The sequence below is a fragment of the Erythrolamprus reginae genome, chromosome Z (genome assembly GCF_031021105.1).
Source record: "Erythrolamprus reginae isolate rEryReg1 chromosome Z, rEryReg1.hap1, whole genome shotgun sequence".
NCBI classification, from domain to species: domain Eukaryota; kingdom Metazoa; phylum Chordata; class Lepidosauria; order Squamata; family Dipsadidae; genus Erythrolamprus; species Erythrolamprus reginae.
In genome coordinates this window covers 130,035,645-130,054,057 of record NC_091963.1, presented here as the reverse complement: position 1 = coordinate 130,054,057, position 18,413 = coordinate 130,035,645, and the positions used below count along the sequence as shown (strand labels likewise).

Genomic DNA, 18,413 nt, shown 5'->3' with positions numbered 1-18,413 from the left:
TAATATAATATAATATTCAGTACCAAAGAGTCTCAGTGGCACAATTACCTTCCTGCAGCATGAGTTGTTCAGCTAAAATCTCTGCACTGATATAAACAAAGACCCAACATTCTTAAGCAAACAACTTTAGTTAATATGTAATTCACAAAGATAAACAGAAGGAGGGTGATGGGGGAGCGGTGGGTGACATCTCACTCGAGTTGTGTAGTGGGAAGGGGAGACTTTTGTCCAGTTCTGCGTTATTTGTTCTGCCTGGACCGAGATGGCAACTGCTGCACAGTATCCGGGAGGACAGCCTTTGCCAGGTTTCATTGGCAAGGCCCATGCACAAAGGGCACAATTGATGAGGCAGGCGTGAGAAACGTATTTCTTGCATAGAGGAGTTTCTGCCAATCAGAGGCTGGAGCAGATTCTCCCCCCACCCCCAACACCCCTTTCAACCCGGACTGAACTTTAATCCTGTTGAATCACAACTGACAAGAGCCTGGATGCAAAACTACATCAGAAGGAAGAGGCTGCCGTGACTAAAATGTTCTCTTCCTGGGGAAAATAAAACTGCAGCTTTCTCAGTTGGTGACGAAAACAAGGCAAATCAAAACAAGGTAAGTCTGCATGGATCTCGGGAAGAATAAACCATTACCTTTTCTCTTCCCATCTGCCCTGTTCCTGCCTCGACTGGGAATTGTGCAATTTGTGAGAAAGTGAGAAAGCAAAGAGAGGCTTTTTCAAAGAGAGGCTTGCAGAGAAAATTTAAAAAACAACAACAGTGTGCTGTAAGTTAAAAAATATATATGCTGCAGTGAATTCCTCACCGTAATTAGGATTAATTAGCATTAGTTAACAGTAGTAATTAGATATTACAGGAGTTCCCCAAAGTGGCTAAAGAGGGTTGGAAATTCTGGGAGAAATTGTTGCAGTTCATCTAGAGATTTATTTCATTGGAGCAGGAGATATTCAAGGTTTAAAATAGCTTTAAAGTAAAAGGAGGTGATTCCCTCTCCCTGCCAGAAGAAATGCAAAGGTAGGATTCATGTTTCTCAACCTTGCCCCCCAGAAGATGTGCGGACTTCAACTCCCAGAATTCCCCAGCCAGTCTTGCCTCTTTGGGAACTCCTTGCTTGCTGGGGAATTCTGGGAGTTGAAGTCCGCACATCTATGCTTTAACAACAGTTAACAAGCCACAACTCGCTGAGTTCATACATCACACAATGCTGTAAATGACAAACCATGGCTTACAGTTCACAACAGCCAGATGAACAATGTCAAGGCGGGGGGGGGGGCAGGTGACACTCAACCAAAGAATATCACAATGCTTAAATTAAACTGCTAAACAAGCAAACAAACAAAACCAGTATTAAAGCTACCCTGGATTTTGATTGAATGCTTTTAAATGCTTTCAATGCTTGGTGCCAAAAGAGCTTGTGTGCATGCTATCATGCATGTGCGAGTGCCCACACCCATAATTCAATGCCTGGGGAGGGCGAAAACAGATTTCACCACCCTCTCAGAGGCCCTCTGGAATCTGGAAACGGCCTGTTTCTCAACTTCTGGTCGGCCCATTAGGCTTGTTTTTCACCTGGAGCTAGGGTAGGATAAAAACATCTCCCTCGGAGGCTCTCTGGAAGCCAAAAATGCCCTCCCAGAGCCTGTGTGCGAGCCAAAAATCAGCTCGCTGGCACACACATGCATATTGGAGTTGAACTAGTACAATGGCTCGTGTGCCAGCAAATATGGCTCCGCATGCCGCCTGTGGCACCCGTGGCCATATAATATATCAGTGATGGCAAACCTTTTTATCCTGGAGTGCTGAAATAGTGCACATGTGCACTATTGCACACCTGTGTATGCCCACACCCATAATTCAAAGCCACCCACTCGCCCCATCCCCCTGAGCATGTTTGTGCGATCCCCTCCCATTCCCCCATTTCCCAATTTCCAGTGAGCCCAGTAGGCCCATTTTTCACCTACCCCAGACTCCAGCGGCTTTCCTGGAGCTTGGAGAGGGCGAAAACGCTTTCCCTACAACACCCTGGAGGCCCTCTGGAAGCCTAAACCACCCTTCCAGAGCCTCCGTGCGAGCCAACAATAAGCTGGAGGGCACGCACATGTACGCTGCAACTGAGCTACGGCAACAGCTCACGTGCCGGCAGATATGGCTCCAAATGCCACCGGTGGAACATGTGATTCGCCATCAGGGCAGGTTCCTCCTGGTATGGTTGACGCCATCATATGGGTGGCAAAAATTGAGCTGTGCACACAGTTCTACATCTCCGGAGTGTGCGCGCATCCAAGCAAGATGTTGCTTCTGCGCATGCGCAGGAGGCAAATCTCACGAGGGGATGTGCCTGTGTGCGAGATTTTGTCCATTTTTTGCTTCTGCACGTGGGCGGAAGCAAAAAATCCACCAAAATCTCATATGTATGCACGGCCACTTGTAGGATTTTGCTTCCTGCGCATGCACAGAAGCAAAATCTCGCTCAGATCTGTGCATACACCGGAGACGCAAACCAGTGAAGGGCTGCCCATCACCGGTGCTCCTGTTGCGCTCCCGTTGGCAGACGTCCTTACACGAGATTTCGCTTCCTGCACATGCGCCGGTGAATCTCACCCGTGCGCACGCATGCATGCATCACAGCACGGAGATGAGTGTGCATCCCCATTTTTCCAAATGGGACTGTGCACCTGACCGTTTCCGGCTGCAGCCCGCTGCTGTTCAGACCTGCACGCGCAGTGCACTTGTTGCGGTAGGAGGGGCAACCCCCACCTGCATCAGGGATATACACCAGTAATGGCAAACCTTTTATCCCTCGGGTGCCGAAAGAGTGTGGGCATGTACAATCGTGCATGAGCGAGTGGCCACACCCACAATTCAATGCCTGGGGAGGGCGAAAACAGCTTCTCCTTACCCCCCGGAGGCCCCTTGCGGGTCGGAAACAGCCTGTTTCCCAACTTCTGGTGGACCCATTAACCTCGTGTTTCACCCTCCCCGGGTTCCAGAGGCTTCGCTGGAGCAAGGGGAGGATAAAAACGCCCTCCCCATCCTCCCCGAAGACTCTCTAGAAGCCAGAAATGCCCTCCTGGAGCCTCTCTGTGTGAACCAGAAATGAGCTGGCTGGCACATACATGCACGTTGGAATTGAGCTAGGGCAACAGATCGTGTGCCAACAGATATGGCTCTGCATGCCACCTGTGCCATAGGTTTGCCATCACTGGTATACTGTATACTATTCCAGACAAGTGGCTGTCCACCCTTGTCTAAAAGGTCTCCAGTGACAGGGCTTCTGAAAGCAAGTTCTGTCTGTGATTGATTATGATGGGTGAGCTAAAAGCAGCTGACCCACGTTTATCTGTTCAGTTTCCTTGAAAAGCAGAGATTTGAACTCTGATCTCCCGCCTTTGGTGAGTAAAGTCCAGTTTTCTATTGAGATTAGAAGTTTTGAGTGCCTGCCAGAGGAGCTGCAAAGCTTGAGTGGCAACCTTCAGGGCTGAAGTTCAGCCCTGAGATTTTTAAACAGATCACAAGGACGAAGGCAGGGGAGGCGGAATCTGCTCCCCTTCTCAAAGGAAAGGCCACAGCCTTGCCTACCTCCCAGGGTTGTCGTTGTTGTGAAGGGGGAAAAATGGGGGGAAATTACTATGTACACTGCCAGAAGGAAAAGCAGGATAAACTCAAATAAACAGACAAACTGAAGAGGCGTTAAGAGCACCGAAATGAGGCAAGAACAGCTGAGAAGCCACAATACCATTAATTATTCCATGCCACACTTGGATCACACACACACCTCTCAAAAAAAGAGAGAGGCAATTTGCTTAATGATTAAAGCACCAGGCTAGAAAGCAAGGGATCGTGAGTTCAAGTCATGCCTTAACCGTGAAAACCATCTTTGAGTCTGTCATCTGCACCTCTATAACTGTCTGGTTTGGTTCTGCAACCCAACAAGACCGACACAGGCTTCAGAGGACAATCAGAACTGCAGAAAAAACAATTGCTGCCAACCTGCCTTCCATGGAGGACCTGTATACTGCACGAGTCAAAAAGAGGGCGGGGAAAATATTTACTGACTCCTCACATTCTGGACACAAATTGTTTCAACTCCTACCCTCAAAACGTCGCCACAGAGCACTGCACACCAAGACAACTAGACACAAGAACAGTTTTTTTTTCTGAACGCCATCACTCTACTAAACAAATAATTCCCTCAACACTGTCAGACTTTCTACTAAATCTGCACTTCTATTCTACTAGTTTTTCTCATCATTCCTTTCACCCATTTCCTCCCATGTTGACTGTATGACTGTAACTTGTTGCTTATATCCTAAGATTTTTATTAATATTGCTTCTTCATTGCTTATTTGACCCCTATGACAATCATTAAGTGTTGTACCACATGATTCTTGACAAATGTATATTTTATTTTATGTATACTGAGAGCATATGCACCAAGACAAATTCCTTGTGTGTCCAATCACACTTGGCCAATAAAAAAATTATATTCTATTCTATTCTATTATCTCACAGTTGTGGGGAAAATAGAAGGAGAAAGGCGCATTAATATATTCATTGCCACATTATAAATCAATCCATCAATAAGGCAGCTGAACTTTAAAAAAATTCCCCTTGGAGTCTCCCAAAATTTCTCTGGGTCCATTAACTTCTGGATCAGTCAATAATCAATTGATCAAGGCAGTGAAGGGCTGCAAAAAAATTTACTACCACACTGTGGCCATGGCTTATTGTGTGGGTGTGGATTGATGGTCATGTAACCAGAAAGGAGTGGCTTGCTAGGCTTGTGACGAAATGGGAGTGGCTTTACAATCATGTGACTGGGGGAGTGGCTTAAAGGTCATTTGACTGGGTGGGAGTGGCTTACCAACCAAGATAAGTTTTCAAAAAGGTGCTTAGACTCTTTTTCAGTTGACTAAGTCACATTATTTGAATAGCCACAAAAAGGACAAATGACGGACAGCATTATTTGTTGAGGAGCACAGATTTTAAGATTTTTTAACTGAACCCACAAGGTTCAGTATGATAACAGATTAGGCAAGTAGCTCAATTTTCTTTGATTGCTATAAAAGTTCAGTTCTAGATAATGATTAAAATGATTAAAGCGCTTATGGGTAAAAACATACTATTTAATTACTGTATTTCCTACTTTAAAAGTAATTAAGAATCATAGTAAGCTACTAGAGAAGTAAGAAGAATAAAAGAACTATTAAGTTAAGTATTCAATAAATACTTAATAGTGAATAAACTTACTACCCCCCATTGCGTCCCCCCCCTCCCATGGGGACAGCAGCCCATTCCAAAGGGTGGGAAATTGGATGGCAAAGAGGGTTTCTCATTGATTTCTTGCCTAAGCCTTTTCAACCTGGAGATCCCATGGAACATTCCCTGGGCAAAACAAGTATTGAATCCCTTAATTTTCCATGACAGGTTGTGCTTTGAAATCGGGTGGAAGAGAAGGACATGGGAACCCTTTTTTTTTTTTAAGGTAAGTTGTAGGTCTAAGATTTTATATTCATATAATTCTCTACTTTTACTGCAGTACAGTGATCCCTCGATTATCGCGAGGGTTCCGTTCCAAGACCCCTCGCGATAATCGATTTTTCGCGATGTAGGGTTGCGGAAGTAAAAACACCATCTGCGCATGCGCGCCCTTTTTCCATGGCCGCGCATGCGCAGATGGTGGAGTTTGCGTGGGCGGCGGGGAAACCCCGATCTTCGTCTGCTCGCTGCTGCTGCGGCCGCCCAGCAGCTGATCTGCTCGGCAGCGCAGCAGCAGCGAGCAGACGAAGATCGGGGTTTCCCCGCCGCCCACGCAAAGGGGAAACCCCGGCTCCTCGCTGATGCCCCCACTCGCCCGCTCCGCCCGCCGCCCGCCAGCAAGAGGGGGAGAGATAGAGAAAGAGAGAGAAGGAAAGAAAGAGATGAGAGAGGGAGGAAGAGAGTGTGAGAGAGGAAGAAGCAAGATAGAGAAAGAGAGAGAGAAAGAAAGATGAGAAAGGAAGGAAGAGAGTGACGTCATCGGGTGGGAAAAATCGCGATATAGCGTTTCGCGAAGATCAAGATCGCGAAAATCGAGGGATCACTGTATATATATTCTGTGCAATATTTTCAGTTATTTTGGCCACCAGGAGGCACTACTTTTCCTATTATGGGTGACACCTAGTTAGAATGAAAGTGGTGTGCACCTCCTGATGGCCAATATACGGTACTCATCAAACTCCAACAGTGTTTAGAGTAGGGTAGGGTAGGGTATTGTAGGGTAGGGTAGGGTAGGGTAGGGTACTGTAGGGTAGGGTAGGGTACTGTAGGGTAGGGTAGGGTAGAGTAGGGTAGAGTAGAGTAGAATAGAATAGGATAGAATAGAATAGAATAGAATAATGGAATGGAATTCTTTATTCGCCAAGTGTGATTGGGAAACACAAGAAATTTGTCATTGGTATATGTTTAGTGATGGTTCAAAGTTACAATGAGACTGAAAAATATGACTTATAACTGTTTTTCACACTTACAACCTTTGCAACATCCTTTTGATCATGGGATCAAAATTCAAATGCTTGGCAACTGGTTTGTATTTATGACTGTTGCTGTGGCCCAAGATCACGTTATCATGACCTTCTGCAATCTTCTGACAAGCAAGGTCAAATTCATTTAACAGCCAGACTATTGACTTTTTCTACTGCAATGATTCACTTAACACAGAAGTCCCAAAACTTTAAGACTTGTGGACTTCAACTCCCAGAATTCTCCAGCCAGAAGTCCACAAGTCTTAAAGTTGCCAAGTTTGAAGACCTCTGACTTAACAGATGGCAAAAAAAAGTCATAAAAGAAAGCAAAACTCAACTTAAAAAGCATCTCACTTAATAACAGAAACATAGGGCTCAATGTTGGCCGTATGTTGAGGACTACCTGTAATTGCAAGCAATAGAGTTTTAAATACATTGTGCCAACAGATAATCCAACAATGGATGGAAATAATTTCTCGATTGAAATGAGAGATTGTAAAGCTTTTTTTAAAAAAAAAAATGTTGCAACATGAAATATTGTACTTCCAAAGGATGAGTACTCTCAAAAGATCCCTTCTGGATAGGGAGATAGAAGGCATGTAATTCTAATGCTATTGATTTTGCCAGTCAATAGCATTTGAAAGCATGTAGACAACTCATTCAACAGTAGAGGGCAGCAAAATACAAACCACACAGACAAGTCTTCCCTGCATAAAAATATAATCTACATTCCATCTGCTTTAACTGCTTTAAACAACCACTTTCTTCCTGTTTTAAGAAGGTTTGAGTAGCCTGGAGAAAATTTAACTTCCTGCAGGTGATAAGGCAAATATTTATTACAACCTCGCCCAAAGCATTTCTCTCTCTTTCTCTCTCTCTCCTTCTTCCTTCTTGGATGGATGGATGGATGGATGGACGGACATACAGAAAGACAGACAGATAGATAGATGTCTTTCTCTGCCAATATGTATATCATCTATCTATCTATCTATCTATCTATCTATCTATCTATCTATCTATCTATCTATCTATCTATCTATTTATCTATCAATCACCTATCATCTATGTATCTATCTATCAGACAGCCTCTGTCTTTCAGCTATCTCTCTTTCTCTCTTTCTCTCTTTGTGTCTGCCTCCCATTCTGTATTTGCCTTTATCTCTGTCTGCCTCCCATTCTGTCTTTGCCTGTCTGTCAGTCTGTTTTTCTGCCTCTTTCTCTAAGCACTAGAAAGTTGTGATTAATTTTAAGATTCAACATCTCACATTTCGCTCTAAACACTTTACTTGAATAGCAAACCTATTTACCTGTAGATTATCCTGCCCTTGGGAAAATCAGTGACAGGCACAGAAGGACTGACTAAACCAGTTTCTTCCCTTCCAAATTGGTATCTGGGATCTCAGCCAGCGAACAATGACATTTCCCCTTGCCTAAAGCAAAGGCTCAGTTTAGAAGTACACCAGATGGATTTGTAGTGAATTAGACAGACTCTGCCTGCACCCTTCTAAGAGAAACAGAAGAAGCATTAACAATGGCAACACACAGTCAATGTCAATGACAGAACATGAGCATGCAAGTAGAGGCAGAGAACCCCAAATATTCCAGTGTAGAGGTTTTGAGTCTAAGGAGCCTGAACTGAAATCCTACCTCAGCTACCCATTACGAGGCATCGGTTTCAATTTACTTACTCTCTGTAAAATAGTCTCGCAATCCTTTTAGGTTTACAACAACTGCCTCACCATTTACCTAACCTCTCCCTCAATGTGTACTCTGCTTTAAGCCACAGAGTTGTTAAAGAGTACGTTTATTAAATTTCTACACCTCCGCTAAGTGCCCCTGGCGACATCCACAACATCATAAGAAAACCATAAATAAAACACAAATTAAAAACAGTGGTAGGAACAAATTATAACTTACAAGTAAAAAATAAAAAAATTCAGAAGGTTAATTAATTTGACCTCCAGGGCAAATTCAAAATTCCTCAGGGGAAAGGGAAAGCAGAGAAAGCAAAACCCCAGGAAAGATTGTACAGGCAGCTGCCATAGATAGCCACGTGGCAGGGGGCAAATCATTTCTACAGCCCAGTGAAATCCTATCCCCGGTGTATCCTGACAGTCTTTAATTAAAGGGATTAGAAAGCAAACAGGAGATTAACAGTCTCAAGAGAGTCTGCTTAATGTCTTCTAGGAAACCAGACACCTCACTACCCATCTCTTGGGGGGAAATCTAAAAATCCAGTTTAGATGAGTTGCTCAGAGCCAATAGAGGTACAATTTCAAGTGGTTCTTGCACATATGTCAATCTTCTTAGCCTTGTTCTCTATTTTTCCTTTCCATTTCTTTCTAAGAAAGCTTAACCAAACGGAGCATTATGGGAAAACTGTTCTGTTTTGCTTTCCCTTCAATTGTCAATTCTCTAAAGTCCTAATAGTGCCTTTAACAGTAAAGTAAGATTTGACCATTATGTAGGTTTAGGGAACTGACTTTAGCACTGTTATTCTAAACTTCGCCAACCAGAGTCAGATACCAATGGATCATTAATTCAAGGTATTAGAATCAATCCCCTGAACACCCATAGATCAGAGGTCTCCAAACTTGACAACTTTAAGACACAGCTGGCTGGAGAATTCTGGGAGTTGAAGTCCACAAGTCTTAAAGTTGCCTAGTTTGGGGACCCCTACCATAGATTATGTCGAGATGCAGTTGCAAATGTGATTTCTTATAAATCCAGAATTTCAACAATTCCTTTTTGGAAAACTAACTTTTAGGACTTATTTATAAACTAAAATTTTGAATCTGATAGTAGTTGACAGGATTTCCTTCATGACTTACATTTCTAAGGAATGCAAGTATGCAATCAAACATACCCCCTCACCTCCAATGCTCAATTTAGCAATAGGAGACATTGTAGGAAATTGATAAGGATCATAGAATCCATAGAGCTGGAAGGAGATATGGGAGGTCTTTTAGTGAAATCCACTGCCCAAGGCAATTATGTAAGTTTGCAAAACACAGTAACAATGGAAAAAGTTTGCCAGGGTATTTTGTGCAGCCCTCCCCACCCAGTTTGAGACAATCCTATGAATTACTCTTCCCCCACCTCATGTAAATTAACCTGAATTTATTCTCCACAGGATTGAGATTCCTTCTTTTAAAAATGTGCATACTCTTGCATGCAAACTATAAAGAATTGGGTTTAGTAATGTAATACTAAGGGAGACACAGATTTCCTGATCCTAACAGAGAGACATAGAAGCAACTTCAATAATAATAACTACCCTGATTCTTGGTCTTTCAAAATTTTGGCCTTCTTTACATTCCTGGCAAGTAATAACACATTGATTCTCCTCCCTTTCAGTAGACAGAAACCTGATCATGCCAACTCCTGCGAATCATCTTTATTCTTCAGGAAGTTTCAATTCTCCTAAGCTGAATGTCAAAAAGTCAAAGGTGAGGAAATAATAAATAAATAAAAAGAACATGATGTTCCAAATATGAGTAGCTTACATTTTAAAAAGCATCTTGCACACAGTTGAAAGATTACAACCATCAAAGGAAGACCAGGACTTGAGAAAACAGATCTGAAGTTTACAACAATGCAACAGCACCGGGAAGAGAATTACTGTACTATTAAATTTATGGTAAAATGTTCATCAACCCACTATGACTAATGATCAGCAGTTACAAGAGTTGTATCACAAACATCTGGCAGAAACAATATGTGATTGAGTTCAAAATATCAAGTTTTTCCAGATGTTATGGGCCCTGATATATGTCCCTTAAAGATGTCTTCCCCAACTCCTTACAACAAAGTTGGAATTGAAGCTCTCAGAATTTCAAACTGCATGAGCAAAGGCTTTGGGCTAACCTGTACTTTCTGAAAATGGTGTTATGGCATTTGCCACAAGTTTTAATGAGGACCACAAATTGTTGTTGGCTAAGAATTCTGGGTGTTGCAGTAAGGAGGATGCCCCATTGGCTAAATCTATCTTCAGTACGATTTTCTAAACTGCACATTTACAGATTACCGGTTTGAGAAAAGATGTCTCAGTTCAGCCTAAGACCTATTATTCGGCCCATCCAGGCTAGGAACATGCACTGAAAGAAGTATGTTTGTAGATGGAGTGTGCTTTCTTTGAAAAATGTATAAAGAAAAATCATGACATTGTCTTTGTGAGTTTAAGACTTTTTAGAAGAAAGTTCAGCTTAAGAAATCCCTCAGAGTTGCGCTGTACTGCAAGTCATCTTTTGTGTAGATTTAGTTGTTATATATTCTAAGAAATGAATAAAGAATTATTTTCCCCAAAGTGCAACTGCCGTAACTCTTATTATCAAACCCACAGGAAGGTGTAAATTTCTTCATTGTTAGCATAAGAAACATAACTTGAAGAAGAAGGTTTATTTATTTTTTTGTTCAGAACCTTTTACCAAAATCCAGTTAAACAAGAAGAGAAACCAGGAAAAAAACCAGAAGGGAATTAGTATTTTTCCATTCCATTTTTCCAGTATTTAGTTATTCATAAGAAACTAAGACTATTTTGCAGAATGGCTTAAGAGGATAACTGTATAAACATTGGGGGGTGGGGGAGAATCTAACTTCATCCAGGAAGAATTTTGAGCTGAAGGGCTCAAATGAGTGTAATTGAAAGGAATACTATCTTAAGGAAATGTTGGGGAAATTCCACCGACTTAAAAGAAACAAAAGCATCTGTTCAAATCACAAACGAAAAAAATCTATTTGACAGAAGTATCTATGGAGAGGGCAAAGTAATTCAGGCAATTCCACCTGGGAGAGTCTTTCCCCACCATCATCACTCCCAATCCAAGAAGCAACATATTCAGAGGTGTATAAGTTCTACATCTCCTTCCCGAAGATTATAAAACTTTTTCCTGGTGGGAAAACAAAAGGAGGGGCATTTCGTTCCCACCATCCTTCTCAGTCAATCCCTTTGAGAAATTGCAGGGCGGAAATCAAGTGCATCTGAGATGTTTGCTTCGGTGGGCAAAAGGGGGGCAGAGCTCTTTTTTTGGGGGGGGGGAGCCAAGAAAGGGGCATAGAGAGAAGAGGAAGGCAGAAAGCAGAGAGTTGTTTTGCGAAGATGACAAAAACCTAGTCCGGGGTTATCCAGGGGAAGGGCACAAACTGTGGGAATCGAGGGAGGCAAGACTGGTAGTGATGCAGAAAACGACCTCACACCTGGGATGACGTGAGGAAGCCACTTTGGGGACAGCGGAGAGAAAGGAGGGAGGAAGAAGAAAGAAAAAAAGAATCCCAAAGGGGGGCATTTGGGAAAGGGAGGGAGCATTATCTATCAGCAACGTTTCCGCCCGGAGCTATTTATAAACTGAACCGGAAACGTCGGGGGCCCCCTCCTTTTATCCCTCCCCCACCGCCGTTTCCTGTACCCCCAACTTACCTGCCGCAAGCACCCCTGGACTCCCATGGTAACTGCCATGCTGTTGTTGTTAAGGCTGTGGTTTAATGAGGCTGGGCGGGGCCTGCGCGAGGCCAGGCCCCCAAAGGGTCCCGCCCCCCCCCCCGGCCCGCCTCTGGCGACGCCTCGTTTGGCCGATCCCGGAGGCTGTTTTGAGTTGGAGTGTGGGTGGGGTTGCGTGGCTGGGATGCAACTTTTGGGGGTCGGGCTTCTGTTGTAGGAAAGAGCACCGCTGAGCATGTACAGAGCGTCGCGCTTCTCGCTTGCTTTTTTTTCTTTTTGCTTTCAGGCTGAAAATGGTATAAGGTCTCCTGCTTGAGAAGATCTCCAAGGTCCCTTCCAACCGTGTACTCCGCCTGGACAAAATCCTGGAGTTTTTCCTGGCAGTATTATTTTTTTTTTTTTTTTTTTTTTTTTTTGCAAGTGGTGTTCACTCGCCTTTGGGGACTGGCTGAAGGTCACCCAGCTGGCTTTGTGTGCCTAAGGCAGGACTGGAACTCACAACCTTCCGGTTTGTAGCCTGGTACCTTAACCACTACACCAGCAGGTAATGTGAGATACTTCTGCCAGGGGGCTCCTTCTTATGCAATGGCTATCCATACTTCTGGAGAGAAAAAACGTATAAGATTTTGCTTGGGTGATTCCACTTAATGCAATCTCCTTGTCTTGAAAGTTGAATCAAAAATAGAATCAAAATAGAAATCAAATCAAAGTAGCCTGCCTCCTGTTGAAAAGAGGCAATTTAGTGGAGCAGATAATGGCCGAGTGCATGATGTCCCAAATACAGGGGGGGAAACAAAAAAAGAGGCTGTGGCTGGAAGTTGGGAAGTATCTCTGAGGGGCACTTACAAGGTATTTTGTACATAGATTGTTAATTGCTTGCTTTTGTTTACTTGCACTACATAGTCAAGGGGTGGGGGGCACAGCCAATCACGGCCAAGTCCTCTTTACACACCCTTTAACACAGCCAATAACATGGCTGGCATGTGCACCCTTCAAGGAACACATAGGTTTGTTTCTGCCTAAACTTATGCTGGGCAAACAACAGCTGCTCTGGCACACAGCCCGTAGGTGAGGCACCAGGAAACTCTATATCTCATCTGGCTGTGCATTGTTTGCTTAATTTTATAGCCTTTCCAAAAACAGGACACGCTGAAGAAGAAATGAGAAAACACATCCCACATCAATTCCGACCTAAAATCAATGCAGACTTGAAAACATTAAAAGGAAGCCAAATGATCTCCTGCTGGACCAAATACAACCACAAAATGCTATTGTTTTTTTTTTAAATGATTCTAAGTAGTTTTTTTTAATGCTCCTGAGAATCTGCTGAATTATATTCCGTTGAATAGACATGTGCGTTATGTCTCCAGTCTTAGCCTGAATTCTATTTAAATATTGTTTTGTTCAAAGTATAAATGATGAGTTGGAAACCTCCTGCTTGATCCAGAATAACTGAATCTTAGCCTCACAAAAAAGGAGGAGAATAAGCACAACTGCACCCTTCCGTAAAAGGTGATTTTACTTCAAAAAAATTGAAATCCACTACAAAAAGATTCTAATCACTTACAAACATCTAAATGCTAAACTTCATCCACTTCTCTTGCTTCATTATGTCCTTGAACAAATCATAACAAATCATAATACAACAGCCTCATCCATTAAGTAGTAAAAGTGAACAACTTCGAATGATTTGTGAGATAAATGAGGAGGAAGGTTAAAAGGAATTAGAAAATACTAAAAATGCTTTTGAATGATTTATATTTTTACTAAGGTAATCTCTATTTCAAGTCAATTGAAAATATGCCATACAAGACTGTAACCTTCCAGAGAAATAGAGGAAGTTTGGCAGACAAAGACTATTCTGAAAACTGCTTCATTTCATAGAAACATAGAAGATTGTTGGCAGAAAAAGACCTCATGATCCATCTAGTCTGCCCCTATACTGTTTCCTGTATTTTATCTTAGGATGGATATATGTTTATCCCAGGCATGTTTAAATTCAGTTACTGTGGATTTACAAACCATGTCTGCTGGAAGTTTTGTTCCAAGCATCTACTACTCTTTCAGCAAAATAATATTTTCTCACGTTACTTCTAATCTTTCCCCCAACTAACCTCAGATTGTGCCCCCTTGTTCTTGTGTTCACTTTCTTATTAAAAACACTTCCCTCCTGAACTTTATTTAACCCCTTAACATATTTAAAAGTTTCAATAATTTCCCCCCTTTCCCTTCTGTCCTCCAGACTATACAGATTCAGTTCATTAAGTCTTTCCTGATAAGTTTTATGCTTAAGACCTTCCACCATTTTTGTAGCCCATCTTTGGACCTGTTCAATTTTATCAATATCTTTTTGTAGGTGAGGTCTCCAGAACTGAACACAGTTCTGAACATCTCGACTCTCACGTGGCATTCATAGGACCTCTACCATCATGAGCCCTGTAGAAACAATCCCTGAAATATCCATTTAATCTCTTTTTTAAAAACAAAAATGTACCTTTGGATTGTCAATGTCACTTTTAAGCTTTTTTGGCAAGATTGGGGCCTTAAAGGTGGCACAATAATGACTGATTTGACTGATTTTTTGGTATTGTTTTTTTATTTTTCTCCACATTTAATTCATATACAGCATCTCATAATCACTGATTTAATTCACTTTATTTTGGGAGTTCCTGCTGATTTTTCTTCCCTAAGAACTCTGAGATACATCTGAAAAATGTCTTGACATTTACAACAATTAATCAGTGGAACAATTTGCCTCCAGAAGATGTGGGTTCTCCAACACAGGAGATTTTTAAGAAGATATTTGTCTGAAATGGTATACAGGCTTTCCTGCTTAAAGAAGTCTAAGGTACTTTCTAACTCTTATTCTAACCCAAAATCATCCACTGAACTTTCATGGCTAAAAGTGGACTACTCTATAATCTTGGGCTCCTTGGTGTGGGCCCAATATCTTAAGCATTGTGCCATCACAATGATAATACAGATACTCCTTGATTTATGACTACAATTGAGCCCAACATTTCTGTTATTAAATGAGACATTTACTTTTTTTAGTGCCGTTTTAATTTGAACAATCACTAAGCTGTTGTCACGGACTACTTGTAACAGCAGAAGTCATTTTTATTTATTTGAGTTGGAAAGGACCTTGCAGGTCATCAAGTCCAATTCCCCACTAAAGCAGGAGTTCCTATACCATTTGAGACAGATGGCAGTCCAATCTCCCCTTGAAGGTCGCAAGTGTTGGGGCTCTCACAACTTCAGCTGGCAAACTGTTCCACTGGTTGATTGCTTTCACATCAAAGTTTTTCCTCACTTCGAGGCTGAATCTCTCCTTGGTCATTTTTAAATCAACCATAATATTCTTCCACCATGTATTACTCTTAGTGTTACATCCTAATTATTTGCTCTATGGAACGTTGATAAACCCTCTGCCAGTGAAAACAGAGCTTGGGGGGGGGGGGCTAAGGGAGAGCAGCTGAATGTGGCCTTTCTGAGCTCTGTTTTCGCTGGCAGAGTGTTGCAGGAGGCCATCACAGCCAAAAATGGAGCTTGGGATCCCGTTTTCGGTAGCAGAATTCTTGGGCCACCACAGACAACATCAACACGAGTGACGTTGAGCTAGTCATTCTCACCTCACCCCCATCCCACCCCTGACAAACTCACCCCAATGAGGCCCTCAATAAAATTGAGTTTGATACCTCTGCTCTAGAAGGTTTTGGACATTCACTCCATGGACTTTGCCGTTGCTCACTTAGGGATAGGCCAGCGATCGGCAAAGTTGGCTCTTCTAGGACATGTGGACTTCAACTCCCAGAATTCCTGAGCCAATCATGCTAGCTCAGGAATTCTGGGAGTTGAAGTCCACATGTCATAGAAGAGCCAGCTTTGCTATCCTTGGGCTAGGCTAATAGGAAATAAGATCTAAACATCCATAAATTGACCTACTGGCCCAAGGCAGCTGGAATTCAGCTCTACCCCAAATTGAATCTAAGCCTTTTTTTACAGGCCTCCTTGGAGGATTAAAGAAAAGGACCAAGATTAATATTTTTTTGGAAAAAAGACAGGAACAAAATGTTGATGGCAATAGTATTTTTTGTCATTGTATGCCAACACCAGAACGAGCCAAGGCAAATATAAGCCCCACTTTCTCTACATATTAATCCAGAGAAACATTGGTTGATAAGGCATTTCATGGTCAGGGAAATAACTGACAAGAAGTGGTCAGTTAAACATTTTCACGCTTAATAAAGCAAGCTTTTTTTTTCTTTTTTTTTTAACATATTTAGCCTCAAGGTCTAGTTCACCTTAGGGGCAACTCTGTGAAAAACAGGTCTGGGCTGTTTTCAAAGGCTTAAGTTGCAATGTTCACTGGAGCTGAACTCGGAATTTGTTTTTATTGTTAAGGTCAGGATTTGTGCAGCTTCTGTTCAAAATGTAGTTATTTGAATTGGGGGGGGGGGTGTCATTGAAGGTGCAGTCCCTTTATCTGGTGGGAATCACCAAGGGGAAAACTGATGAAAAGTGAAGTTTAAAAATGATCTTTCTTGACAAATTTCTTCTCCAAGTTCAGGATGAGCAATTCTGAACTACTTTAATGTTTTGTGCTTCGGGATTACCTCGTAAGGTGAGGCAGTGAGATCGAAGACAACGTGGAGTTGATATTTTCAGCCCAATTCTTAGGTTTGGTGGACAGAGGGGGACAATAGAGGGAATTCATTAAAAACAGATTATATATGCTCCCCAAGTTTTGACTAATCTTATTTTGAGTCAGATTTTTTATAACCTCCCAAAGTCACACCGCCAACAACCAGTTAGTACAATTAATCAGTGGAACGACTTGCCTCCAGAAGTTGTGGGTACTCCAACACTGGAACTTTTTAAGAAGAAATTAGACAAACATTTGGTCTGAAATGATATAGGGCAGTGATGGCAAACCTTTTTTTCCTTGGCTGCTGAAAGTGCCCGTGCATGTTCCCACACCCATGATTTAATGCCCCCATGTGCCACAACTCCCCTGCACATGCATATTAGTTTAGTTTAGTTTAGTTTATTTAGATTTGGGGCAGCTAACAACAATGAAGAAAACAATGTAACAAATCTAATATTAAAAAGTAATCTAAAAAACCCCAATTTAAGAGACCAATCATACCAACAAGCATACCATGTATAAATTCTATAAGCCTAGGGGAAAAGGAGAAAAAATTTTCAATTCCTCCATGCCTGACAACAGAGGTTGGTTTTAAGGAGCTTGCGAAAGGCAAGGAGGGTGGGGGCAACTCAGATATTTGGGGGGAGCTGGTTCCAGAGGGTCGGGGCCGCCACAGAGAAGGCTCTTCTCCTGGGTCCCGCCATGCGACTCCCATGTGTTACCCTGCCCGCATCCATGACCCCCATTTCCTGACTTCCTGTAGGCCCATTTTTCACTCTTCACAGGCTTTCCTGGAGCCTTAGGAGGACAAAAATGCCCTCCCCTGCCCCTTCTGGAGGCCGAAAACACCCTCCCAGAGCCTCTTCGTGAGCCAAAAACCAACTGACTGGTGTGCACGCACATGCCGCAGCTGAGCTAGGGCAATGGCTCGCGTGCCACATGTGACATGTGTGCCACAGGTTCGCCATCACGGGTGTAGAGTTTCTTGCCTGGGTGGTGGGATTGGATTGCAAGACCTCCCAGATCCCTTCCAGTTCTGTTATTCTGATATCACTGTTTTTGCTGTTGAATTTTGGTAAGCCAGAGGGACAAAATGCAGCTGCGAGAGCAATCATGGGCTTCCCTAAATATGCCCATGTCACACCAACACTCCGCAGTCTGCATTGGTTGCCGATCAGTTTCCAGTCACAATTCAAAGTGTTGGTTTTGACCTATAAAGCCCTTCATGGCATCGGACCAGATTATCTCCGGGACTGTCTTCTGCCGCACGAATCCCAGCGACCAGTTAGGTCCCACAGAGTTGGCCTTCTCCGGGTCCCGTCAACTAAACAATATCGTTTGGCGGGACCCAGGGGAAGAGCCTTCTCTGTGGCGGCCCGACCCTCTGGAACCAACTCCCCCCAGAGATTAGAATAGCCCCCACCCTCCTTGCCTTTCGTAAGCTCCTTAAAACCTACCTCTGTCGTCAGGCATGGGGGAACTGAGATATTCTTTCCCCCTAGGCTTCTACAATTTATGCATGGTATGTTTGTATGTATGATTGGTTTTTATAACAAGGATTTTTAGCTGTTTTACTATTGGATTGTCACATGCTGTTTTTGCCACTGTTGTTAGCCGCCCCGAGTCCACAGAGAGGGGCGGCATACAAATCAAATAAGTAAGTAAGTAAGTAAGTAAGTAAGTAAGTAAGTAAGTAAGTAAGTAAGTAAGTAAATAAAATGGAATCAGAGACTAAGTAAGTAAGTAAATAAATAAATAAAATGGAATCAGAGACTGAATAAGCACACAAGTTGGCAATTATTTTAGGTCCGTATTTTT

The 18,413-nt window shown here is 42.6% G+C and overlaps 1 protein-coding gene and 1 long non-coding RNA gene across 3 annotated transcripts in view; one reads left to right on the top strand and one right to left on the bottom strand.

The window, feature by feature from the left end:
- The window catches only part of BCAT2 (branched chain amino acid transaminase 2), a 35,056-nt gene extending 22,991 nt beyond the window's left edge, over positions 1-12,065 (bottom strand). The window contains exon 1 of the mRNA XM_070730092.1: positions 11,927-12,065. Coding sequence (XP_070586193.1) covers positions 11,927-11,965 — 39 coding nt within the window. The 5' untranslated portion in view covers positions 11,966-12,065. The remainder of the gene's footprint in view (positions 1-11,926) is intronic.
- On the top strand, positions 465-12,491 carry LOC139154958 (uncharacterized). 2 transcript variants are annotated; one of them, XR_011556996.1, is made up of 4 exons: positions 465-602; positions 5,435-5,492; positions 9,871-9,959; positions 12,234-12,491. It is a non-coding gene; the product is annotated as an uncharacterized lncRNA (long non-coding RNA). The 2 variants fall into 2 exon arrangements; XR_011556995.1 differs by lacking the exon at positions 12,234-12,491 and having other exon boundaries at positions 9,868-9,937.
- Positions 12,492-18,413: the final 5,922 nt, after the last annotated feature.